Source organism: Haemorhous mexicanus, chromosome 3, assembly GCF_027477595.1.
Source record: "Haemorhous mexicanus isolate bHaeMex1 chromosome 3, bHaeMex1.pri, whole genome shotgun sequence".
In the NCBI taxonomy this organism is placed as follows: Eukaryota; Metazoa; Chordata; class Aves; order Passeriformes; family Fringillidae; genus Haemorhous; species Haemorhous mexicanus.
Genome location: NC_082343.1, coordinates 27,932,191 through 27,954,955, shown reverse-complemented (window position 1 = coordinate 27,954,955; position 22,765 = coordinate 27,932,191). Strand labels below are relative to the sequence as shown.

Below are 22,765 nucleotides of genomic sequence, written 5' to 3'. Positions count from 1 at the left end.
GGAATTCCATAGTTACTGCTTGCTGTGCAGTGGTCATCTGTTGCATCTGTTGTTTTGGTTTCATGAATTAACAGTATATTCATTTGACTCATAAGGAAAAATACTAATGCTATCATGCTTTTGAGTGATTCCATGTGAGTTTGTAGCACAGCAGCTATTGATTTGATACCCAAAAATCTGAAATTAACAATAAATTTGTGCTTTCTTTCAGCAGGAGAACAGAAGTGGCAATTAAAATTCTTATGATACTTTAAAATTATAAATGCTTTACTAATATATATGGTTTCATTGGTTGATATTAAAGTAAGAACTTGATGTTTTGCAATGAAATTCATAAAATAATTATTTTTATGTAGTTTTAAGGAATACCAAATTATGGAATGCTGAAAGAATTCTTTCATATATTTACTTAATAGAATTCTTTCATATATTTACTAATTATTTACTTAATAGTAAATATTAATTAATTTTTCTCATTAACTGTTTACTATAAAATGTAACTGATAAAATTTATACAAATGTACATATTTGCTTTAATATTGGACCTGTGATCAAACTTTTCTTCTCTCTTGAAGAGTAAGAAGTAAGATGAACTTGAATTAATGCAGGAGGAATTTAAGTTAGTGTTTCTGTTCTTCATGATAATTTTGTGACAGTTATGTCATTCAACAGACATCACTGAAAACTGTTGTCTTTTTTCAGAGACTGTATCATGCAAGATTTCTCTGATGTTTTGTAATTTGTTGCTTTTTAGATTTTTATCTTGCTAATAACACTTATCCTAACAAACAGTTTTGAAAAAATCATTTTAGAAACTAAAATCGTGTTTCGCTAGACAGTGATTAATATCTGTGACCTTTATTTTTGTATCAGGAACATAAATATACACTTTTTTCTGTGTCAGTCATTGTCTAAGATTTCATCTTTGTTCTGCTTTCCATTACATACCATGAATTATATGAAATTAATTTAATTGCTACTCCAAACAGAAATTAATGTGCCCTAATCCAGAGTTACGTTGTTTGCTTTTACAACTGTAAGTCATAAGTAATTAATTTTCCTTGGAAAATTAATTCACTTACCATTCCCAGTAGCATCATATGTTGACACAGGGTTATAGATAGTTTAATATTTTTGTTCAGCATGTTGGCTTCAACTTTGGAAGACCTTAAAGCAAAACAAATTTAAATTTACTCAACTGTATATAATTCAGGGTTATTTAAAGTGAATGTTGTCTTTATTGCTGTCAACCAGCTGATGGTGATGATTCTAAAATTATATTCAGTCTTCCAGAAAACTGATGTCTATGGACATATGTGATTTATTTCTCCAAAAGCAAAAAAAACTGTTTCATAGCATACATTTGTATAACAGGGCCACTGGAATCTCATCAGTAGTAGAAAAATTTAGCTCCATGGAGAAGAGAACCATACATTACAAAGCCTTGGGCTAAGAAGCTTTGTTTTTCCACCTGCCTTGTGTGCTTGAGATATTTGTAGGATTCATTACTCGTGTTGCACTCAGAAATTTCCTAAGTTGCCTTACTTTGGAATGTTGTTTTGTTTTCTATATAGTCATGGACAGAAGGGCATCTCTTTGCAGCTCCAAAGGGCATAATGGGCACTTATGTGGGTGGCTTTGTTGCCCACAGCTGACTGTCCTTCATAAATGGCTGTGAGGAGTGGGGGCCAGAAGTCTTCCGGAATGAGAGAGGCAGCTTTTCAGTCTAATATTTCAAGTTTGCCAGGAGGACCTCTTTTCTTTTTTTCTTTTTTTTTTTCTTTCTTTTTTTTTTTTTTAATTCTGTGCAGCTCCATAAAACATGGTGTTTATTACTTTGGTTTATTTTTATTTATTTAAGTCTCCCAGCTGAAACTCCAGTGATGGCAGTGTTGCAGTTCAAACAAGCAAGGCTTATTTTATAAATGTCCCTTTGTGAGTTGGTGGCTGCATCTTGCCTGAATGCAAGGGGTTGATATCAGTGACATTTAATTTAAAAATTTGGAGGTGGAAAGTAGAAATTGATATTTAATTCCAGTGTAAAGTTACTGTTAGAACAGGCATAAAAATATTATTGCTTTAGCAATCACAGGAAGAAAATAAACTATGAGTACATGAACAATATACAGTTATATGACAGAGTTGTATAAAATACAGCAGTAGATAGGTGAAAATTTTTCTGATGCTTTTTTTAACACAATACATTTTATTAAGTAGACAGTGTACAGAAAAAGTATTCAGCTAATATAAATAGTGCCTACCAGTAGTGCCTAAAGGTAAATTTCTCTGTACACAGTAAAGTTGTGCATAGATAAATTTTATCACACATCTCTTACACATACATGTGTGTATATGCAGCATTGATGAATGTGTTGACAGAAATCTCCATTAAATTCTCTATCTGTTGCTTTCAAGTTCAATTACCTTGAGCTTCCCTAGCCTGTATGAGATATTTAATGCTGTGTTGCGTATCTATTAATGTAACAGGTCTCAGTAACTACTGCTGGCCATTTCATTATTATGGCTAAACTATTTAAAGAATACTTCACTATGATGCTTAAAAATGCAAAGTGTCCTGCAAAAAAAAAAAAAAAGCTGGTGAATTTGTTTTGGCCACATACTTCTTGACAGTCATGTCTAAAAGTGAAGCTGTGTCCTACCCACCGCACCAAGCTGTTCTTGTGCTCCTTACCTGGGCTGCCAGCTTGAACAAAGCGCAGCTAATGCCAAACCTGCAATTGTTGTGCATTTCTTCACTTTCACCTACCCTGTGATTGGGTTACTGCCCATCTCAGGAAACTGAGTAGCAAGAACCAGCTCTGTCCTTTCCTTATCCTTCTTGCTGGAGCATTTTTTGATTACAGGTCTGAGAGCAGGAGGCTCAGGACATCCACCCCACTGTATCAGCATTCTCTTTAGTTACCCTTATGTCCTACTCTTATCTCTAGGTACTGCATGTAACAATGTGTTCCCTATGAAAGATCTTGGGTGCCAACCAAAAGCTGTTGCTGTTCTTACAAATTTCTTGGCAGCGAGAGTTTGTGTTTTTGTTGGGAATATCCTCATTCATTTTATGATGACAGTGATTGTCTAAATTTTTAAGAAAAATGATGATAAAACAATTATTGTTTAGAAAGAATCTGCAGAAACTATTTCTTCAGGCAAAATTTATATTTTGAACTCAACTGTAGTTTTGAATTAGATAATTCAGAGCTGGCACTAATTCTGAAAAAAACATTGAGCTATGGAGTACAATAGCAAAAATCCCAAGAAGCTTGAACAAACGCGTAGAGTGTCTCCTAGAGTGAGTGCCCGGCTCTGTGGAGGCCACCAAGAAGTCTGCAGTGATTGACGTGCATTCTGGCAAAGCATTTTTTTCTCTTCCTCACACCACCACCCCCCCACCCCCCCCCCCCCGCAACAGTGTTGCAGTCAGTCAAAGTGTATAGACAAAGCTGAGTGAATACCAGTTTCCCCAGTACAGGGGCTATTTTTTCAGGAAGTCTAACTCAAACCAGATGTTTTGCTTAGACCTAGAGTTTGTTGCTGCCAAGCATCTCATCAGAGGTCAGAGTTCTGGGCTCAGGGCCCTGCTAGAATTCTTTCACAAATTGCTATTCGGTGAGGTTTTAATCCTAATGGAAAGAATAATGTGCTTGTAAAATCTGCAGTTATTACAAACACAGTATACATATTGTGGACTTCAAATGACTACATATTTCATTCCCATAAACAGGGAATGCAGATGAATGCAGTGTGTAATAGTTTTAGACATTCAAACTTAAACCAAGTATATAGTTTATACTACTGTTAACCATTTGCATTCTTAACACTCCTGTAAAATGAATAGTAATCTTGACTAACAATTGGCAGCTCGAAGCAAAACAAAATGAAAAAATCTCCAGCATGTTTTGACTTGTAAGCTGTTTCCTGAAGTAAATAGTAAATGCTTTTAAGAATGTTCAAAAACACTCTGCTTGCTAAGGCACTAGGTTTGGCACAGTTTGTTTCTTTCCTTCTTTTATTTTTTTTGTCTCAGTTTTTAAATGGCTTGGTAGCAGCATTTTATGATCAAGTTAATCTTGCTTCAGCTATTTTTTCATACTCCAAATTATTCACCCCAAAACCTCAGATTTGAGTGTATATGCTCCAGCTTACTTAAAAACAAATGTTGGTGATACCAAGTGGTAAGAACAAGATTTTGTGATAAAAAATCTTGCTGTATTTTTTGCCTTCTTGTTGGGAGTAGTATTGATAAATTTCTGTTGTGATTCTACTGAAGTGAACTTTGAGTGTAAGGAAAAATTGTAAGATAACTGTGGTAGTGTGCTGCAGCCTGCAGCTAGAGAAATGCATATTACAGTGTAATATGTATCTGTTCAGGGTAATATGAAGATTAAGATTTGGGATATCAGAAATTAATGTATTCTATAGAAAACAGTACTGTTGTGTGAAACTGGATGATGTAACTGATATTGCAGTACAATGAGGTTATAAGTGACAAGTTGTTTCAGTTTATGTTGTGTAGCATCTTATTTTTCAGTGAATGCCGCTGAAGTATTATATGTTATTTCTAGCTCTTCAAAGTCTTGCATCTTAAGTATGTTCAATTACATTTAATATAACTATGCTCTTTCATCACATCCTCATTTTTGATTTTTATGTAAATGTGTTTTCAGTTTGGTGGAAAGCATAATTTAAGATAAAGGTGTTGTCATTCAAAAGAGTTAACATTTTCTCATTTATGTCATGATCATAGTGAAAACCATGCTGGAAGGAGATAAATATGTGTACGGCACTATGTCTATGTTGATACTCTGTATTCTGAGACATGATGAGATGTTCATCTACTGTGCAAATTACTTGTATTACTTGCTAATAATAAGCAAAATGGATAATGGTGCTACAGGTGATACCTTTTAGAGGGGGGAATCTTATATACTGGTTTTAACTCTTCACTAAATCTCCCTGTTGACTAAATTTGTTTCATGACACTGAATGTGGAAATTTGTGCAACAAATCACTGCTATAACGGTCCAGTTGTTGAATAAGAAATTGATGAAGCCCATATTTGGACAGCAAATTAAATTTGATAAGCTGCTTTTCCATTATGTACAGTTGTATAAATAATATTTTCCCCTTGGTTTATTGAATAAATATGACTTATTTATGTTTGTATGTCCAGAACTGAATTGGAAAAGTTGTGTTTTCTCTATGGGTAGATCATAAGTTTTAGTTTCTCTGTTAGAATCTGCATTTTTATTACCTGAAAGTAGTTCAGTTGTTTACTAAACACATAAACCCCCAAAAGACTTAGGCTGCAAATCGGATGATCTTGGTGCAAGCTGCTGCTTCAAGGTGAGAAAGCCAATATTAAACACTCAATGAAATTAATACAACCTAATCATTCAGATACAATGAGAGAAAGTGGAGACAAACTGCAATCTTATAAGAGAAGCTTTTTCATATTAATGAGTTTCCATTTACCAATAATTCTGTCATTTGTAACTTGAATCATTCATCACCCCTGCAAATGGTTCTTTCAAGACATTATTTGCAATTTTGTCTTGTGTTTTTGTCCTTGATGTTGTGAAAATGACCGTCTACTGTTACAGGAATGAAAAGAGATCTCATTCAAACATCTTTTGTGTTTCCACTTTCAGTGAAAAATGTTTTTCAAACCTGCAGCTGGTTATTTCTGCAGGAGTTCCCACTTATATTCAGGTTTGATTGACATTTTGAAATGGCAGCTTTTCATGAAAAGCTGTTAACTTGTAGAATTTGGTTATGGTACTAAGACAGACTGACTTTGTTCTACTGTTGGGGCCTGTCCAACCTAAACACAACCCTGCATCTGAATTTAATAGTGCTACTCAGCACAGGGAGTGTGAGCTTTTTTCTTTTTTCATTTTTCTTTTCTGTTTTTTTAACACTCTTGCTTCTGATCTGTTTTTGAACCTGACCTGATAAGTACTCATCCTGATAGCTTCTCTGTCAGTAATTGGATTAATTGGCATTCCCCTTTCTCAGTCTCCTGGGCTAGCTAGCAGAAGCTAGGTTGTGTTGTAATTTCAGTGATGGAATATATTTTCATTTTACATGATGAAAATAAGTGGGAAGTGTTTTTTAATGACTGTATAAATACTACGGTGTCTGTCTTAAGATAGAAATTACTAACTGCAGCCTTTATTAGTATTTATTTTTGAAATTTTGGGTATGAAGAAAAGCTTATGGTAGAAACAATTTTTCTGAGCATTGATTACTGATGTAATTTCTAGTCAAAAACTGAGAAAGCAATATACAACACAAATAATCTGCTGTCGACTTCACTGAGTTGATCTTTAATATGATGCCAGAATGTTGAAAGTAGGAAAGAGAGAGACATTATGCAAAATCAGTTTCCCTGTGTGTTTCTTGCCAAGCTTCTAAATAAGGATATAAAGTACCCATATACATTAGCTGGGAAGGAAAAGGAGTATTTTTAACTTTGAAAGAGATTACTGTTTATGTAAGGGAATTGAAAAAAAGTAGAGCTGCAAGCATCCCAGCATCTGTCACTGGATGGATGGCTTTACTCGAGTGTGAGAAGTAAAACACAGGAAGATATTTGGGGTTTTCCACTGGGTATTGGTACAGTCCTGTAAATTTGTGTGATTTTATTTGGAAGCATTTAAATCTTGTTTTCTAAAGACGTGAGTAAGAGTGCGATTGATTACAAGTAATTTTAAGTTAATGAACTATATACCACAGTTAGAATTTCTGATCAACTGTTCTGTTAACTGCTTAATTGCTTTTATAAAACCTTCCCTACAGATTTGCACCTGCCCATGGTGATACACAAAGTGATACATTCATCCAACCCTCTGCCACTGTAGTTTGTTCAGGCTGCTGAGGCCGTAATGTGAAATATGTCCTGCTTATGTCTCCTGGGATGTTTGTGATCTGGCACTGGGGCAGCCACATTTTAGTTAATATTAAAAACCATGGGACTTCTTGTGGTGAAATAAAATATGACTTGCTTCATCCTTTTCTTTGAAATGATCTAGACTAAGTGAAAGTGAATGTTTTCTCAGGTGTCTGTTCTGTAGTTTCTAAATTTTAAAATGAATTTTTGATCCCCAACCAGAAGATAAACTTTGTTGATGAACCAGCGTTTACAGTTCCGTTCTGTAATATTTTGTGAATGCTTGTGAGCTTCACGTGAATGTTCAAAGTGAAAGCATTCTAGTTGCCACCAGCCATTACTGTTAAGAGCTAATATGTGCCACCACATTTTCCTGCAAGCAAAGGCAGGATACATGGGTACAAGCTTTTTGGTATACCCTTAAGGTCACTGTGAAATAGTAGACGAATTGAATTAAATGGCGCACTGCCCACTGACTTCAAGTGGAGCCAGGATTTTGCCCTTTAACTCAATCAAGCCCTAAAGGCAAGCAGATTTCATTCTTAAACAGCCCTGATGTGGCAGTGCTTCAAAGGAAAGTTGAGCTGTCGTAGAGTTGGACCCAAACAGTGCAAAATGCAGAGGGAAGTACTGGGACCTTGAACTGCGCTTGGAAGTACCGGGGCTACGGGTAAATGGCAGCTGTCCCATTGGATGCAGTGGAACATGATTAACCTTTTGGAATGCTGTCTGCCATGCCATTTGATATAGAAATACATTCTCTTCATGTATTACTGATTGTAAATAAACATTTTTCATGTAAAAATAATTAGAATACAAAGAACAGGTGAGACTAACCAACATGCTGTTGCTTCACACTTACTCCTATGCAACCAGCGCAGGTTGGATTTTTTTTTTTATAACTCCTCAGCAATAGTGCTTAACATTTAAAATTGGTTGGGTTTTTTTAAAATTACAAATTTAATGGTAACTTTTCCTGATATTCCTTCTGTACCAATCTGTGGTAAAATTTCTGTAATGTGTATGGTCATTTCATGTGGCATCTTTTTTTTTTTTTTTTTTTTTAAGAAAGATATGTTAAGACAGAATGTTTACCAAATTAAGGACTGAAACACTAGTGATTTGCAGTCACAGAAGTTTTGGCTTGCAAGTTAAAATTTTAATGAAAAATATTAGTTTCAGCCAGGTAAGCATACATTTAGGGTCTTCAAACTCATTTGTTTTACAAGAACAAGTGTTGTTCTTATTTGTAGTAGTTTAAGTACTGTATGTTATTATTATCAGAGCAAAATAAAAATTCAGTGGACTTTGGCTTTTTTCAGGGTTGACATGTATGTCTAGGCAGAGGAATTAAGTAGCCTTGTTGCTTTTTTGTTGCTTTTTTCTCTCATTAATTGTTTTAAGTCATGGTACTTCATTTCCATTTTACTTCCTCAGCTTGTATAGAAGCATGCTGTGAATGAAAATTTTCATACCTCTTTGCTCCCTTAAGATTAACATGAATTTAGACATCAGAAGACCTCAGAGTAGGTGGGTTGATCATCTGGATAATCTTTGTAAATATTAATCTTTGTAAATACTTCTGTTTGAGTATTTTTTCTCCAGCCTTTATTCCTGCTGTACAGTTGTCTGTCATTTCACTTCAATTTGTCTGGTGGATATGAACTGGAGAAGGAAGTAAAGGAAATGTTATTTTTATGTCCTCTTAAATTTCCTTCTCTTTGGTGAAAGAAGTCAGTGACAAATCCATTTATTCCTAAATTATAGATAAAGGCTACCTTTAATCCTAATTAAGGCTTTTTTAAAGCAGTGTTTCTGATCATGCTCTGTCTTGTCTTTTTAGAAAGTGTAAATTGTCAGTGGCCTCTTCCTCTGCAACTGCTTCTCTCTACAAAGCTGTGCTGATGGATGTTATGTATATATGTTATGATGAATGAATACCTGAGGGACAGCTCAGGTAAATCTGGTCCTGCCATAGCTTTTCCTTGCTTATCTGAGGGCCATTTTACTTAATTCTTAATTAACTAATTACTTAATTCTTCATTAAGTACTTAATTCTGAATAGTGCTGTTACAGAACCCATGCATTTTGCTGGAAGATCTTATAAGTGTGGATAAGAAGGATAATGGTGCAGCTATTGGCTTGAACTGTGTGCAAAATAGAATGTCCATGCTCTTTATTTTCGTAGCATTCCTTCCCTCTGTGTGCGTGTCATTAGAGTGTCTTTCTCTTTTATCACATCCTGAGATCTGATCCAGCATTGCTATTACTAGGTACCATATAATTTCCCAGCTCTATTTAAGAAGGCATTATGCTTCTTCCACAATCTTTTAGAAAAAGCTAGTGTCCCAAGTAAATGGGACAAGTAAATGGCATATCTTAATGTCTTGTTGGGATTAGTTTTTCAGGGCTTTAGAAAGAAGTTTGCTAAGGCTTCTATTTCTTGGAGTGTCTGCATCCTGAGTGAGATACCTTTCAGAATGTGGGGTTTTTTTCCCATGAGTGTGGTTTTTGCCTGTTTTTCTTGTCCTTTAGCTAGGACAAATAGAAGATAGATTAATATGTAAAATCTTGAAAGATATGAATGCTTTCTGAAACCATTGAACTAATTGAAAATAAGAGTAAATTTTAGGCAAATGCAATAGTCTTCTGAAAATGGGCAGCTTGGATTTATATGTCTGGCATCTAAAGAGACCGTAGGCTGCAACGGGACTGTATTATAACACTCTTGTATGTAACAAAGGATTTTTGTTGCTGAAATTTCAGTTTGCTGTGTAATAAGTTTTTCATAGCAAACTTTTTTGTGCTTGTTTTGTGTTAGTAGCTGTTGAAATTGTTTTAAAGCTGCAGCTCTCCAAGACAACTCTTTCACTGACTGTGACTTAAAGATAGGATTTCAGATGAAGAAAATGCATATTTTAGCACAATGAGGTGCACCATGTGCAGAAGGAAAAAGGAAGAAATTAAACTTTCTTGAAAAACCTGATGAGATTTCCATTTCTTTTCTGAAGCTTAAAAATTGAATGATGGAGAAGACTGAGAGGATGTAAAGAACATATCTGTGCAAAAGGCATTATAAAGAACATCAGTTGTAGCTTGTTTGTTCCTAGTATAAATTTCAAAATGGCTGCTGGAGCTAGAAGCATTTTGTCTTCTCTTGAGAAACATTTTCAAGAGGAAGTAATTATTTCTCTCATTTGATGTGCCATCATCTATGCAATTCTCTTTCATTTGCCTTACTTACCTGCTTTTCAATATACTTTGGACCAGTTTTCCATACCTCATACTTTGAGGTGTTTGATATGCATATAACTTGAACCACTCAGATGTTTGTTTCCAGTTCTCTTTTAGATGTATACATGAAATAATAAAAATGTGTTCCTCAAATATCCTACCTAACTTGAAATGAAAGAAAGAAACCAAAACAAAACAGCAGAAACAGACAAAGAAACAAAAAATACCACCAACCCCCAAATCAAAGTACAAGCCATTTTTAATTTTTTCACATACCTCGTTTTACAATGACAGTATCTTAGGAATATACTTTATTGAAACAATACTTGACTGAAACCATGTTGGAGGCATTTGTCCTATTTGATTGTACATGTGAGGTGGCTGATGTTGCTAGAAGTTAAGAGCAACAGGAGAACTTGGCAATGAGTTTTTGAAGACACTTTTCCCACTGTAAGGATTTGACTGAGTATTAAATAGTTTCGTTTCCCAACTTCTTGTCTAGTCCTTAGATCTGGTATTCTGAGTGAACAGCCTAGTTGCATCCAAGTCTTGATTCATACTTGAAAAAAACTTATGGAAGAGGGCAGACTAATTTTCATCAATGAACTGATGTCATCACTTCCTCTGGAAGAGGATATAATGGGTTCAGTTACAGCACTTTTTTTCACTCCTGCTGTAATAAGACAATGGTTCAATAAGAAATGGTTATTAGCTCAAAATATCCTTTACTTTAGAAGCTGTGTTTTAATTGTTTTGTACTGATATGTGAACATCTGAAAGCAAAGATACAAAAACATTTGTAAGCTGTCCCTGGTCCAAGCAGTCAGCAAACACAGTGAAAAATGCAGGGACATCATAAAATACTGGAGAAGCAAAACGTGTCCTGTTTGCTTCTGGGTAATGATGCTTGGGTTGTAGTCAGGAAATGGAGAATTGTGATCCTTTCTGGTTCATTTACTTCTTTTTTAGTTAAGGAGAAATCACTAAGTTCTTGTGGGTTTGATTTGTCGTCTGTGAGACTAGGACTGTTTTCAGGTACCTATACTGAAGTAGTGTGAAGTTTAAAGGTTCTGCAATGTGTGTGTGACTGTGGCAGGGGAGGTTATTACTATTCTAATTTTAGAATAGCCTAGCAAAAACCAGCACTGTTTCTATAAGCATATATCTCCCAGAAGCTCTGTCACCGACAGGTCAAAGTAGTCTGAGTAAAGCACACCAAAACCAAAAGTCACCACTTTGTATCTCTGCAGTACCAGCTGTGCCTTTTCTGCCACTGAAAGTCTGGAAGAAGTTGAGAACTTCTGAAGTTTTATTAAGTGACTTCAGAGTTTTTGAGAATGCACTACTCTAACATGTAATTTTCTAGACTCTTAGGGGCGATATTTTCCTCTTCACATTCTTGACCGCCTGTGTTTTTAAAGAGTGAAAAATAGGGTGATTTTCTTAAACTTTTCCTCTAATGGATGTTCATATTTTTGTTTTCCTTGAACTTTACTTTGGTTTTGCAATCATATGAAGAGCTAATTATTATTCTAAGTCTACAGGCCTATCCACCATAGAAGTGTGTATTTGTGGGATTGCCTTTGAATGCAAGCATTGCCTTTGAACCTTGGGTGATACATGCCAAATCTTTGTGTGGCCAAGACTTGCATCCTCTGTTATATCTCGGTCTTGAGATAAATCTGCAGTTTGGGAATGGCATTAGCTGTCCATGTAACCTCCTTTTGCAGGGGAGGGGTGTTGTTGCTTGGGCCAGTTAGCAATGACAATTCTCCAGACAAGCTGTCTCCTCCATCACAACAGTATTTAAATTAGCTCCACTCTTTGCATTAGCTTACCCAGTCAGGTGCTTAAGAAATCACGCAAGACTTGCATTTGAGCTTCTTTGCCAATCTTTGTGTGTTCCAGAAGAGGAAGATTGCCCATAGCTGATCTAAGGTGTCTCAGTTATCTAATTTCCTATCAGAGCGACTGCTAACTTGTGTGAGATTTCATCGAGAGCTTGATGTCCTAATCTAGGTTATTTAGAATAACTGTCAGTTGGTGTTCTTAAAATACAAATTCCCTACCAAAAAACCCCCCACCCAATAGCAATCTATTTTTTCATATTTAAAAATTCTGGATTACTTTAGTGTAATTAATAATTTGCTGAAGCTGAGACACATTGAACAATCCTGTCTAATATTTGATTGATCCATCTGCTACCTCATCTCTTAACTCCCAGTGCTACAAAGCACAGATAAAACTGCTACTGGACTTCTGCCCTTAATTAATGTCAAGGGACACCAGCCAGTGATTTCAAGGGGGCTTTGATTCTGGAAGTTGTAAGTCATCTGCAAGTGGTGAGAGGCAGACACAAGTGCTGCAAAACCAGAGGTGATTTTAGTTCCCCTCTTGCTCAGTGATATACCACATTGGAGTTGTAAATGTTTGGACAAATAAAGAACTCTATTCCCCTTACTACTAACAAATGTTATTAAAACTGAGCCAATAGTTGCTTTTTGGACAAAAAATTTTTATAATTAGAATTTGTAACGATACCGGATTTTAAAATTGTTTTTCTGGGTTTCTAAAGTATTAGGTCTTAATTTTTCAAGTACCTAATTTCTAACTTTATTTCTATGTTTTGCCAAGCTTGTCTAGAACTTTCAGATTAATTATGAAATAAAAGATTTTTCAAGGGAAATAGAGGTCAGTTTTTCAAATGAATGATGCTGTGATCAGATTACAGATTTGCAATGAATATATTCATATATACAAGAATTAAAAGCTCTGACTTGGTAAGTATCTTGTAAACTTTATAAGTTTGTAATAGTAATGCTATTATTATTTACAGATTTTACATTAGGATATACCTAAAAAAACTTTATTCCAAACATTTTTCCTAAATTAGTTGCACTACAAAATTATGTATTATTTTACACTGTAAAATTTTACAGTATTTTGCAAAACTGTATTTTTTTAAATGTTTTAAAGAAGGCTGCTGAAGGAATTTCCAGATCCTGAATATAAGTAAGGACTATGTTATAAGGGCACAAATCACAGTTTCTGTTAGGGATGCTGGTAAAGTAATTGTTCTTTGATTTGTGCTTTTTTTCCCTCTACCTGCTGAGGTTTTACTTATTTGAATAAAAATGTGTCTATTGCAAGAGTACTCAATTGCTATTTTCATGTAAGGGGTAATACATGTAGTGTTCTTGTTTGTGCCATTTTACTGGTTCATTTTGATTCCTCACTTTTTATATTATGCTAATTGCATTAGCAGTAACAATCATATACTGTCAATGGTCATGGTGATTCTGAAATGTTGCTTGGTTTTGAGAACGACAGAAATGTTTGTGTTCTTGTTCACTTGTTAAAATTGTCATTGAGCACATTTTAGTGCTGACACGTTAGCACAACTAATTTAATATTGAGACCTGTCAAGTTTTCAACCCCCTATGTGCAAACACTTTGTTAGTGCTATATATGTAATATGAAAAGTGCTAAATACATGTTTTTATGCTAATTTTGCTAAGCTTGGTGCAGAACACATTTCTGAAAAGTCATAAGCTTACTATATCATAGTGATTTTTTTGCCAGTTGCTTACTTATTCTTTTTCTTTAAATATAACTTGCTGCTATGTGTAATGAGTGGTGCTGAAATTGCTTTCATTTATCAAAGTTGTGAATGACACAATGGATGCTTATGTGCTCTGCCTGTCAAATCCATAACTGCTGCTAACTGAGCTAACTTCTGTTTTTCCACATGTTTCCTGGCTTTCTGTCAGCTTTCAGTCTTCCACGGGTCATTCAGTAAACACTACTCTGAGTGACTTTTTTGAGTTGCCATATGTCAATCACACTTATTTTCTCTGCTTACTAAAAAGCAGAGAAAATAAGCTTGCTTTATTTGGGTTTGGCTGTCTTCTGCAGGGCAGTGTCTTGCATTCTCTTTCATTCCTAGCTCATTTTTGCTTTTAGCTAGGCTATTGGAACGGCTTGAGAATCAAGGGGGAAGGAGTGTCTGATCAAAGTAAAGGAGAAGCCAAATAGAAGAGAGAGAGATAACAGCAGGATTTGCAAGAGTTCTTTAAGCATATTTAATTTGAGCTGATCTACTTAAAAAAAAAACGGGACCTGGGTGAGAGGTTGAGCAAAGTTGAAGTACCTTAAAGCTTTTTTCAGCAAGCATTTTCAGGAGGTAGTGTAACCTTAAATAAAACCTTTTTTTTCCCTTTTTAATTGTATCTTGACTATTTTTAAATAGTCATTAATTCTGTGGGGTTTGGGACTAAAAAAACTACTAAATGTCATTTTTTGGCATCTACATTTTTTCCTAATGAGAGGACAGATGTATCCTCGTATTAAATACATTCTCAGTGCATTGCTGGTATGAGTGACCTGATGTAGCACTTGCTAAGTGTGCATACAAAATTTGAGAAAAGCAGTAAGAAGTTTCTTATATGAGACATCTATGAGTTTCTTATATGAGACAATAAAATATGCATCAGCTATACTAATCTTCCCTTTATAGAAAAGAACCTTAAATTAATTTATGGGTTTTGTTGTAGTTTTTAATACTATTTCAAGTACCACATTCCTCATTAGAGATGGAGGAGAGGAACCCCAACATGTCTTCAGTAGAGCTGGGAGAAGCATGTGTATTTGTGTAGCCTCTTGCCAAGCTCCTCAAAGCCTCTGGGGGCTCACTTGGCTCTGAGTAGGGCTGGTGGGAGCTATACCCAGGAACTGCTGTTCCTCACCCATCTACTGGTCACTGACTTCAGACTAAACAAAGCTCCCACAGATGACCACACTCACCTGTGCTTTGTAAATGCTATCTTCTTCCTCTGTTAGTGCAATCTTTCTTTTTTGCCTTCTCTTATCCTTCAGCTATCTTCAGGAAAATCTTCAACTGAATTCAGCCGTGTGATCTATAAAACTCCTGATGGTCCTTGCTTTATCTTTCTGTAGTTTTGCAGGATATCCCTTATATTTGTAGACCTTTAAGAGCCCCAAAATACATATTTGGATTTAAAATTAAATGCAAGGCTTTCCACCTGCAGTAATTTGGATTTTTGCCTTTGCTATTTATTGACAAAAATGTCCTTGTGAAATCTCCAGCAATGATGTAGTTGATTACAATTGAAATTTGTATTGCTGCTCCTTAGTCACATAATAATAAGCACTGGGCAAAACTTGTACCTGCTGTGGAAGGGGGAAGATGTTTTTGGGTATACATCATTTTCTGCTAAGTTGTTCATGTCACAGGAGCTAATTTAGAAATAAGATGTGTCAGTGATGGGACTGAATTTGTGTAACAAGCTTGGCAGTATTACTGCTTCTTTTAGGACAAAGCACAAGTCAATATAAGTTTAATTCCAGCAATTTGCAAGTGACTCAAAGCATTTACATGATAAACTGGTGCATTTTTGTTTTCTTACTTTTTTTAAATTTTAGAGCTGAAAGGCTTTGGTTTTGTTTTTTTCATTTTCTTTGAAAATCTAAATCCATTTCTTTCTCCTGGGATATTTCAGTAATAGCCATATGCTGTTAAAATAAACAGAATTTGGAGTTTTGAAACAAGAAATGAATCAGAGTTAAGTACATAGGATAAAGATTTATCCTATAACAATATAACATTTGGAGAAACCACAAATAATCTTCAAAAGAAATTCAAAAGAAGTTAGATCCTTTTATCAAACATCAGATGGATGAACTTGTTTTCTTAGACTCTAACTGGAAGGGATTTTCCAGAGGATGTTAGAGATGAAAACCATGATTCTGAACTTTCCAACTTTTCCACCTGATGTGTAAGGTATATTTTTAATTTTTCTTCCTGTTTCTGGACATGAAAAGGTGCTTCTCCTTAGACTATTTCTGTTACTTTAGTACTGCTGTACTTAAGGGTTTGTCATGAATGCATTTTACTTATGTGATCTAACAAGCATTTGAAATGAAGCTGATTGTATATAGGTTACAGCACTAGTAACATTTTTCCATTTTTAAAATTTTGAAACACATTTCCATGGATTGAATCTCTGTAAAATAATATATTTTTTAACTTTGCTTAGGATGTGTTGTCCCACCTAATTTCTCTTTCAGTAAAAGTAATTCAGTTTGCACAGTTATGCCACTCTTTAAAGAAAAAAGTTGTAGTTTTCAAGAGGCATGTTGACTGGTCGCAAATGCCAATATTAAAATTCATGGATACAGAAGTTAATAGTAGGTACCAACAAAATAATGTTTTATGAAGTGTTAGAAGTCTTTCAGGACTCAATCTGACAGAAAAAAAAAAGATTAAATTCTATTTACTTAATTGAAGGCTGACTTTTGGATTCAAAGGACAAGTGAAGTATAACTTGATCAAAAACCAAAATAGTTTGTCTGGCACACAGCTCAGTCTTATTTAAACTGAATATTGATCTTGTTATAGTACTGTAATTCTGAGTCTGAGTCAACAACCTGCAGGTTGCTGCCCAGACTTGAGAACTCATCCCCTCCCCACTGCTTTCTAACCAGCATCATTAGGTCATGTCTGCCCTACATTTGTAGGCTCTGCAGGGTACAAATAATTCCTGCTTGACTGTGTTGGAAAGTGCCTTGCTTGGCTCTTGGGCGTTTTAAAGTAATAATGAGGCACAGGCTGATTGTGCCGATGTCTACTAATGTTTGTAAATGGAAAACAATTATTTCAGAATTGCTGTGTGTTGCAGAAGAATTTTAAGCTGTTGGAATTTGTCTTTCCGATACATATGCAATCATACCATCCTTTGTGAAATTATGATTTCATAGGGAACCAGGAAAACGTCACCAAATGCATTTTAATAATGTGTATTATTTTTAGTGTTGTGTGGAGGTTTAGTATGGTGGGGTTTTTTGGAGTTGCCAAAGGTAAAGAGCTTGGAGTTGTAATTTACTTGCAAGTAAAAGCAGCCCATTCTAGTCTAGCACTGGTATTCTAGTGTTGAGGCAAAGTTAGTGTGCTGATCCACCATCCATGCACATTGGCCAAGTACAGCCTCCAGGCTTTGTGTGAGCACTGGCTCTTTGACCTGATAAATTTGCCATGCTGATGACAAATGTATTTTTACAGTGTCTGTACTGGTGCACTGCTAGAAATAACTGAGCAGAGAGGCAGTTTAAAATGCTGCCTTCCTTTTGTGTACATCAACAGGTTTTTGAAACTGCAAAAGGGATTTCAGTTACAGCTGAGGGAGCACCATCTCAAGGAAGAGATAGGTTTTTAGTAATGTTAATTATTTCCAGTGGGTGTTTGTAACTTTTGAAACTGAGTGAAACAAGAATCCGTGTTCTGTGCTGCATACCATATAGCAAGAAAAGATAGCTGAAGAATTGGGACATAATGATAGAACAGAACTATCATGTGCACAATAGACAGGTGTTCCTAAACACTATTCCTGAGGAGTAAACATTTTGTGCCATGATTGATGAAATTATAAACAATGAAGTTATATTGATTGTTAGGGTTTTTAGTATAGGTTTGGCTAATGGTTGTTTTGAAATGTGTGATTTTTAATTTTTTTTTTCTGGTAATTTTAACAAGTTTGCCATGATCTAATCTGAGCACTAATTGTGACCAGAGATCTAAATAGTTGCCCTTGATTTTCTTCCATGTTCATGAAGGTAAGTTGTATTTGGGATACTCTTTATAAAAATATTATAGAAATGTAATGTTTGAATTTCATTTGCTGATTGAGAGTTCTTTACTGTAGTGGTTTCAGTTGATCAAGTAATTTTCTGCATCTTTTTCTGTGGCTCACTTGGTAACTCCTTAGAAAACAACTAATGAAATACGGTTACAGTTCCTGACACTTCTTAGGACAGATTGATTTCTATAGTCCTCCCCACAAAAAGCTCAAACCCAACAAATGTGTAAGTTCTTGGTAATACTATTTGTGAAGCAAGGTGGCTCTGTTTTCTAGAGAGTGATGATAAACTAAAGTTTGCAGTTTTGCGCTGGACATCCCACAGTTTGTGGCAAGGCCTTTATTTCTGCTGGCCTTAGTTTCTGTAAATTGGGAGTATCAGTCCTTTTGGAGATCATATAAAATTAGGTCTTCTGCTTCAAATCTGCTATTACACTGAATATTTTAATGGCAGCCATTTCTGAGTATCCTTTTAGTAAAACTTTATATCTGGCCAGTAAATTCAAGGTATTGTTTGAATGTGAAATCAAAGGAAGTGCTCCTTCTTGTTAGACATAGCTGTGATAGCACTTTGTGTGCTTGGCTCTGACCTAAAAGGCTACACTGAACAGTTTTAGCAGGGACACTCTCATTCATTGTATTCAGAGTCAGTGCTATTATGAAAGTGTTTTATTTAGAAGGATTTGCAGGTGATCAGCTGATGCAATGATCAGTGGTGTGTGGAGGGATTGTCAGAGACTGTGCAACATCAAGTTCTGCGTTGCCTCGCTTTGAAAGCAGCCTGGCATTTTAGACTTGTGCTTTACTTGTTCAGGTTTTATTCTGTTGCACTTAATGCAACAGTCCATCATTCCTGTCTTTACAAGCCTGCTGTGGGGAGTGAGGAGCGGGGTATGTGTGTGCTTCTAGTGTCTGACTTATTTGATCCCACCCCAGTGCATATAGAATGCACAGAAGTGTATCACATCATCTAACCTCTGATATTTGAGAAGATTAGTGAAACTGTTGGAAGAGTGGAAAACACACTGTACTTTAAACCTTTCTGAAGTGTAAGCTTTGGGCAGTAGGAAGTCTTGGCAGTGGTATTGAGATAATAATGTTTTTAACTACTTTTAGAAATTAAATGTAGAACATTCTCTGTGCCTTCTTTTAGTGTAAACAGGGGTGTAAAAATTCCATCGTTATAGCCAAAGAAAGATGGTCAGGAGCTGCATCTTGGGAGGCAGGTTTGCCATCTGGAAGGTTTTCCTGACTTTTACAACTTAACATCATTCACTTGCTAAATGTACCTTACTTCAGTAAGGTACTGGTAGCTTAGGGATTGTTTTATGCTTATCCTGTTCTGTCGCATCTGCCTGTTCACTTTATCTGTGCCTTCACATATGTGTTGTCATGTCCACTCCAAGTCACGTGACTCTTACTTGTTGGAGCAATAAAGAAAAACTTGTGAATGTCTTGTTTGGTTTTTTAATGATGACTGTCAAACAGAAATAAAGTTAAAATGCAAGTTATCTTTGAGAGACCTGAGAAATTTTTGTCTTCTTGGCAAGAGAAAGAGGCATTTAAGTACTATAGTTTTTTCCAAGATGTGTATTTTGTATTTCATGAATTTTACAGAAAGTATTGGAATCACAAGCTCAGGTCTTTAGATAAATACCAGTGTTACATTTGATAATGAGTTTGTGTGAGCCCTGGCCTTTCTTCCATTAGCAGAGATATTTTAGGATGCTTAGCTTTTGTTTGGGACAGATCCTTTCCTTGGTTTTTGGGGAATACAGTAGACTGAATTCCTATCTAGGTTCACCTTTTGTAGGCTGGAAATAAAGCTTCTGCTGAATCAAGTCTCTTCCAAAGAGCTCCTTAGAAAGCTTAGACCAGATTAATGGATTTCCTTCTTTGCTACATCCTATGCTATAAGGCACTGTGGAGGCAGTGACTGTTTTGAATCATGTTGTTCCTACTGAAGAATCATCATCATCTTTAGGAATGAATCTGAAGCTTGGGGAAGCAGCAGTCTACACTTCCCTTTGCCATGGACTCTATATTCAGAGCAGTTGTCTAGTACAAGATGGTTTTTTTCAAGGAGGCCAAGAACTGCTGCAGTTAATAGAATTTGTTAATATATCTTGTGAAACTGTATCATAATCAACTTGCAATTACTTTTGATTCAGTAGCCTTCCCTAAGAGCAGAAGGAAGTTGTCTTCTGCATTTTTTTTCTCCTTATGCCTTCCTTCATCATAATGAAAAAAAAATTTTTAATACAATCTTTATCTTCCAGTGAACCTCAAATAAAGCATTTAGTGAAAAACCTAGCCCAGTATTTGGCAGGTGTACTTGGCAAAGAAGAGAAGATGTGGGTGCTGTTGCTGGACATTTAATTTTGGTTCTTATGCTGTGTTATATAAATGCATTTCTTGCATGAGTGTGCATGTGAGCTGGAAGCCTCTAGCTCTAGTATATTATGTGGCTGATGCCAGGAGGAGGAGGGAATACATTCCTCATTAAGAGAAGCCACATCTTCAGTAAGTCAGAAAAATGAAACGTAAGGAAACATAAGACTTCTTTTGAGAGTGTGGGGTTTTTTGCTTGTCTTTTTATTCAAAAAAGAAGCTATTATGTTGCAGTAGCAATGCATTAGTAAGTAGAAACTGATGTTTGATCTGCCAAGTGTACATGCAAGCTTTGTGGTTATGAGACGAAGGATGTGTGTAAATGCCAGTACTTGTGCATGTACATGGTGTTTTGCATGCAAAATTAATATAGGAAGAGTCATATTGGCAAAATACGAGCTTTGTGTTTGTAAGTAACTTTATTATACATCACATCATGAAAATGCATCGCCTGAAATAGGGAAGCTATGAAATACATTGCTTGAAGTTTTACGACTGCCCCAGTTATTAACCACTGCTTAATGAACTACCAGTGTTAGTAGATTGGGATTGATGCTATTGGCATGTTAAATTTAACCGTGAAATCTTTAAAAGATCTGAATGGCTTAGAACGTAAAACCAAGTAATGGATGAAGTGTTTGGTGCCTTGGCTTGGATCCAGCTTGATGTCCTAAATGAATGCATCGTGAAACCACAACAGATCAACCCAGATTTACATGAGTGATGCAGAAGAGCCCTGAAGCAAAGCCAACATAGTGATTGAATTAGCTCCTGCATTTAGAGAGGCTTCTCCCTCCAGGTCAGACTTCTAAGCACTGATGGGCTTGTGTGGAGAACTCGCAGTTACAGGCTGAAGTATGCCTGCATTTGGGAGGAAAAGAAATCTTAGAGCTTGAGAACTTTTAACTTTGACAAGTGTGACTGATTTTTGTTTTAGGGGGAAAAGGGGGAAACACTGTGAACATTTCCATTAGTGGTGCTTTGGTTAAGGACCTGCCAATCTTCCCAGAAATATCTGTTCAAAATTTGAAACATTTTGTTGCCATGGGGTTGATAAGTACCTTATGTATTGCCCACCTTCATGCAGTGCGTGGCTTTTTCATTCAGTAAATAATTCTACTGTAGTGTGATGCTCATAAATGGGACTATTTTGCAAATATCTGTGTGTACTGGTGCAAAAGTACAGCATTTGTGATCTCTACTTTTATTTTTAATAAACTGATTTTATAGGTATGTCAGATTAAAGACAAGACATGGTGGATGGAGCAGAAGCATTACTCTTTTTGAGTAATCATGTTTTTAATAAAGTTTTGTTTTTACAAGATGCAGGGAAATGGTTATTAAAGAGCAATACCGGGATGTGTCAAGTGTGTCTTTATTATAGAGATTTGTATCATGGCAAAGATGTTTCAAAGAGATATTGGGGACATTTTAAAAAATATGTTCTACAATTCATATTTTAAGTGGTGTCTTCACATAAGATATTATTAAGTTCCAGCAGCTATTTTATTGATGTTAGTGCTCTATGCAGTTCCTGTTTATGTACACTTCGATACTTCAGTAACCAGATATCTCTATTTTTGTTTCTCAGCATGATGTATCACAGACTTTGCTCAAAGCAACTCTGGACAGTGTGGTTGAAGAGTGTGTCAGCTTTGTAGGAGTTGATATTAACATCTGCTCAGAAATACTATTAAGGTGAGTGAAACATTTTCCTATTCCAGTAATTGCATGGCTCTGGATCACAGAGTCTCTGTTTAGTCTGCCATCTGACTCAAGCTCAGCTGGAGCAAATGGCTCTTGTGTTAAACTTCCAATTACATAAAAATGACACAGTAAGACAGTATTTCACTGAATCATTAAAAGCCAGGTTTTAAGGATATGTGTGATTCTCCAGGGTAAAACTATGCTTCAGAGAAAAACAGATATTTAACAATTTTGAGCCAACACTGCAATTTTAGAAAAATGTGACATAAGTAATATGTATTTTCACATGGAGAAAGGTATTTTCAAATGTACTTTGTCTCTTAGAAGGTATTTTTATAGGTACTTCTAAGTGGAACAGGTTGTAAAACTTGGGTGAGGAAAGGAGAAAAGGAAAGATTTAAGGAAAAACTTGAAAAATTTATCCCTTTTTACTGTTTGTTTTTTTATTAAGTAGTTATGCTGTGTTTACTTGAAGAATGTTCTGGACTTTATTTTTCAGGGTTAGAAACTAAAAGCTCATTCTCTCTTGAGTGTGTAGAATTCAGTTTTGTTTAGACTCTCAGAAAAGTAAAAGTGCTGCTGTCATCCTCCATAGTAGGAGGGGAAGGAAAAGAATGTTCATAATTTTCTGTTCATATTCTTCTTCCCTAATATTACTGTCCATAATCAGTAATGAAAATTATATTAGGTGTGAAAGTTAGAAAAAATACATTCTCGATAGCACTATATTTTGGTTTTTTAGCCCCTTAGAATCTTTCTCAAAAAGATCTTTCCATATTTTGTAAGAGACTCTCTTTCTATTCTTTTTGGTTTTCCACTTCCATGTTCTTTCTCTGCGTGTCCAGCCCCTGCCCAGTGCCTGATTTCTTCTGTCTTA

The 22,765-nt window shown here is 35.6% G+C and overlaps 1 protein-coding gene across 6 annotated transcripts in view; it reads left to right on the top strand.

The window, feature by feature from the left end:
- SRBD1 (S1 RNA binding domain 1) overlaps window positions 1-22,765 on the top strand; it is a 124,602-nt gene that overhangs the window by 84,196 nt on the left and 17,641 nt on the right. For all 6 annotated transcript variants that reach the window (XM_059841201.1, XM_059841204.1, XM_059841199.1 and 3 more), the window contains one exon: window positions 21,773-21,879. In XM_059841201.1, the coding sequence (XP_059697184.1) occupies window positions 21,773-21,879 (107 nt within the window). The remainder of the gene's footprint in view (window positions 1-21,772; window positions 21,880-22,765) is intronic.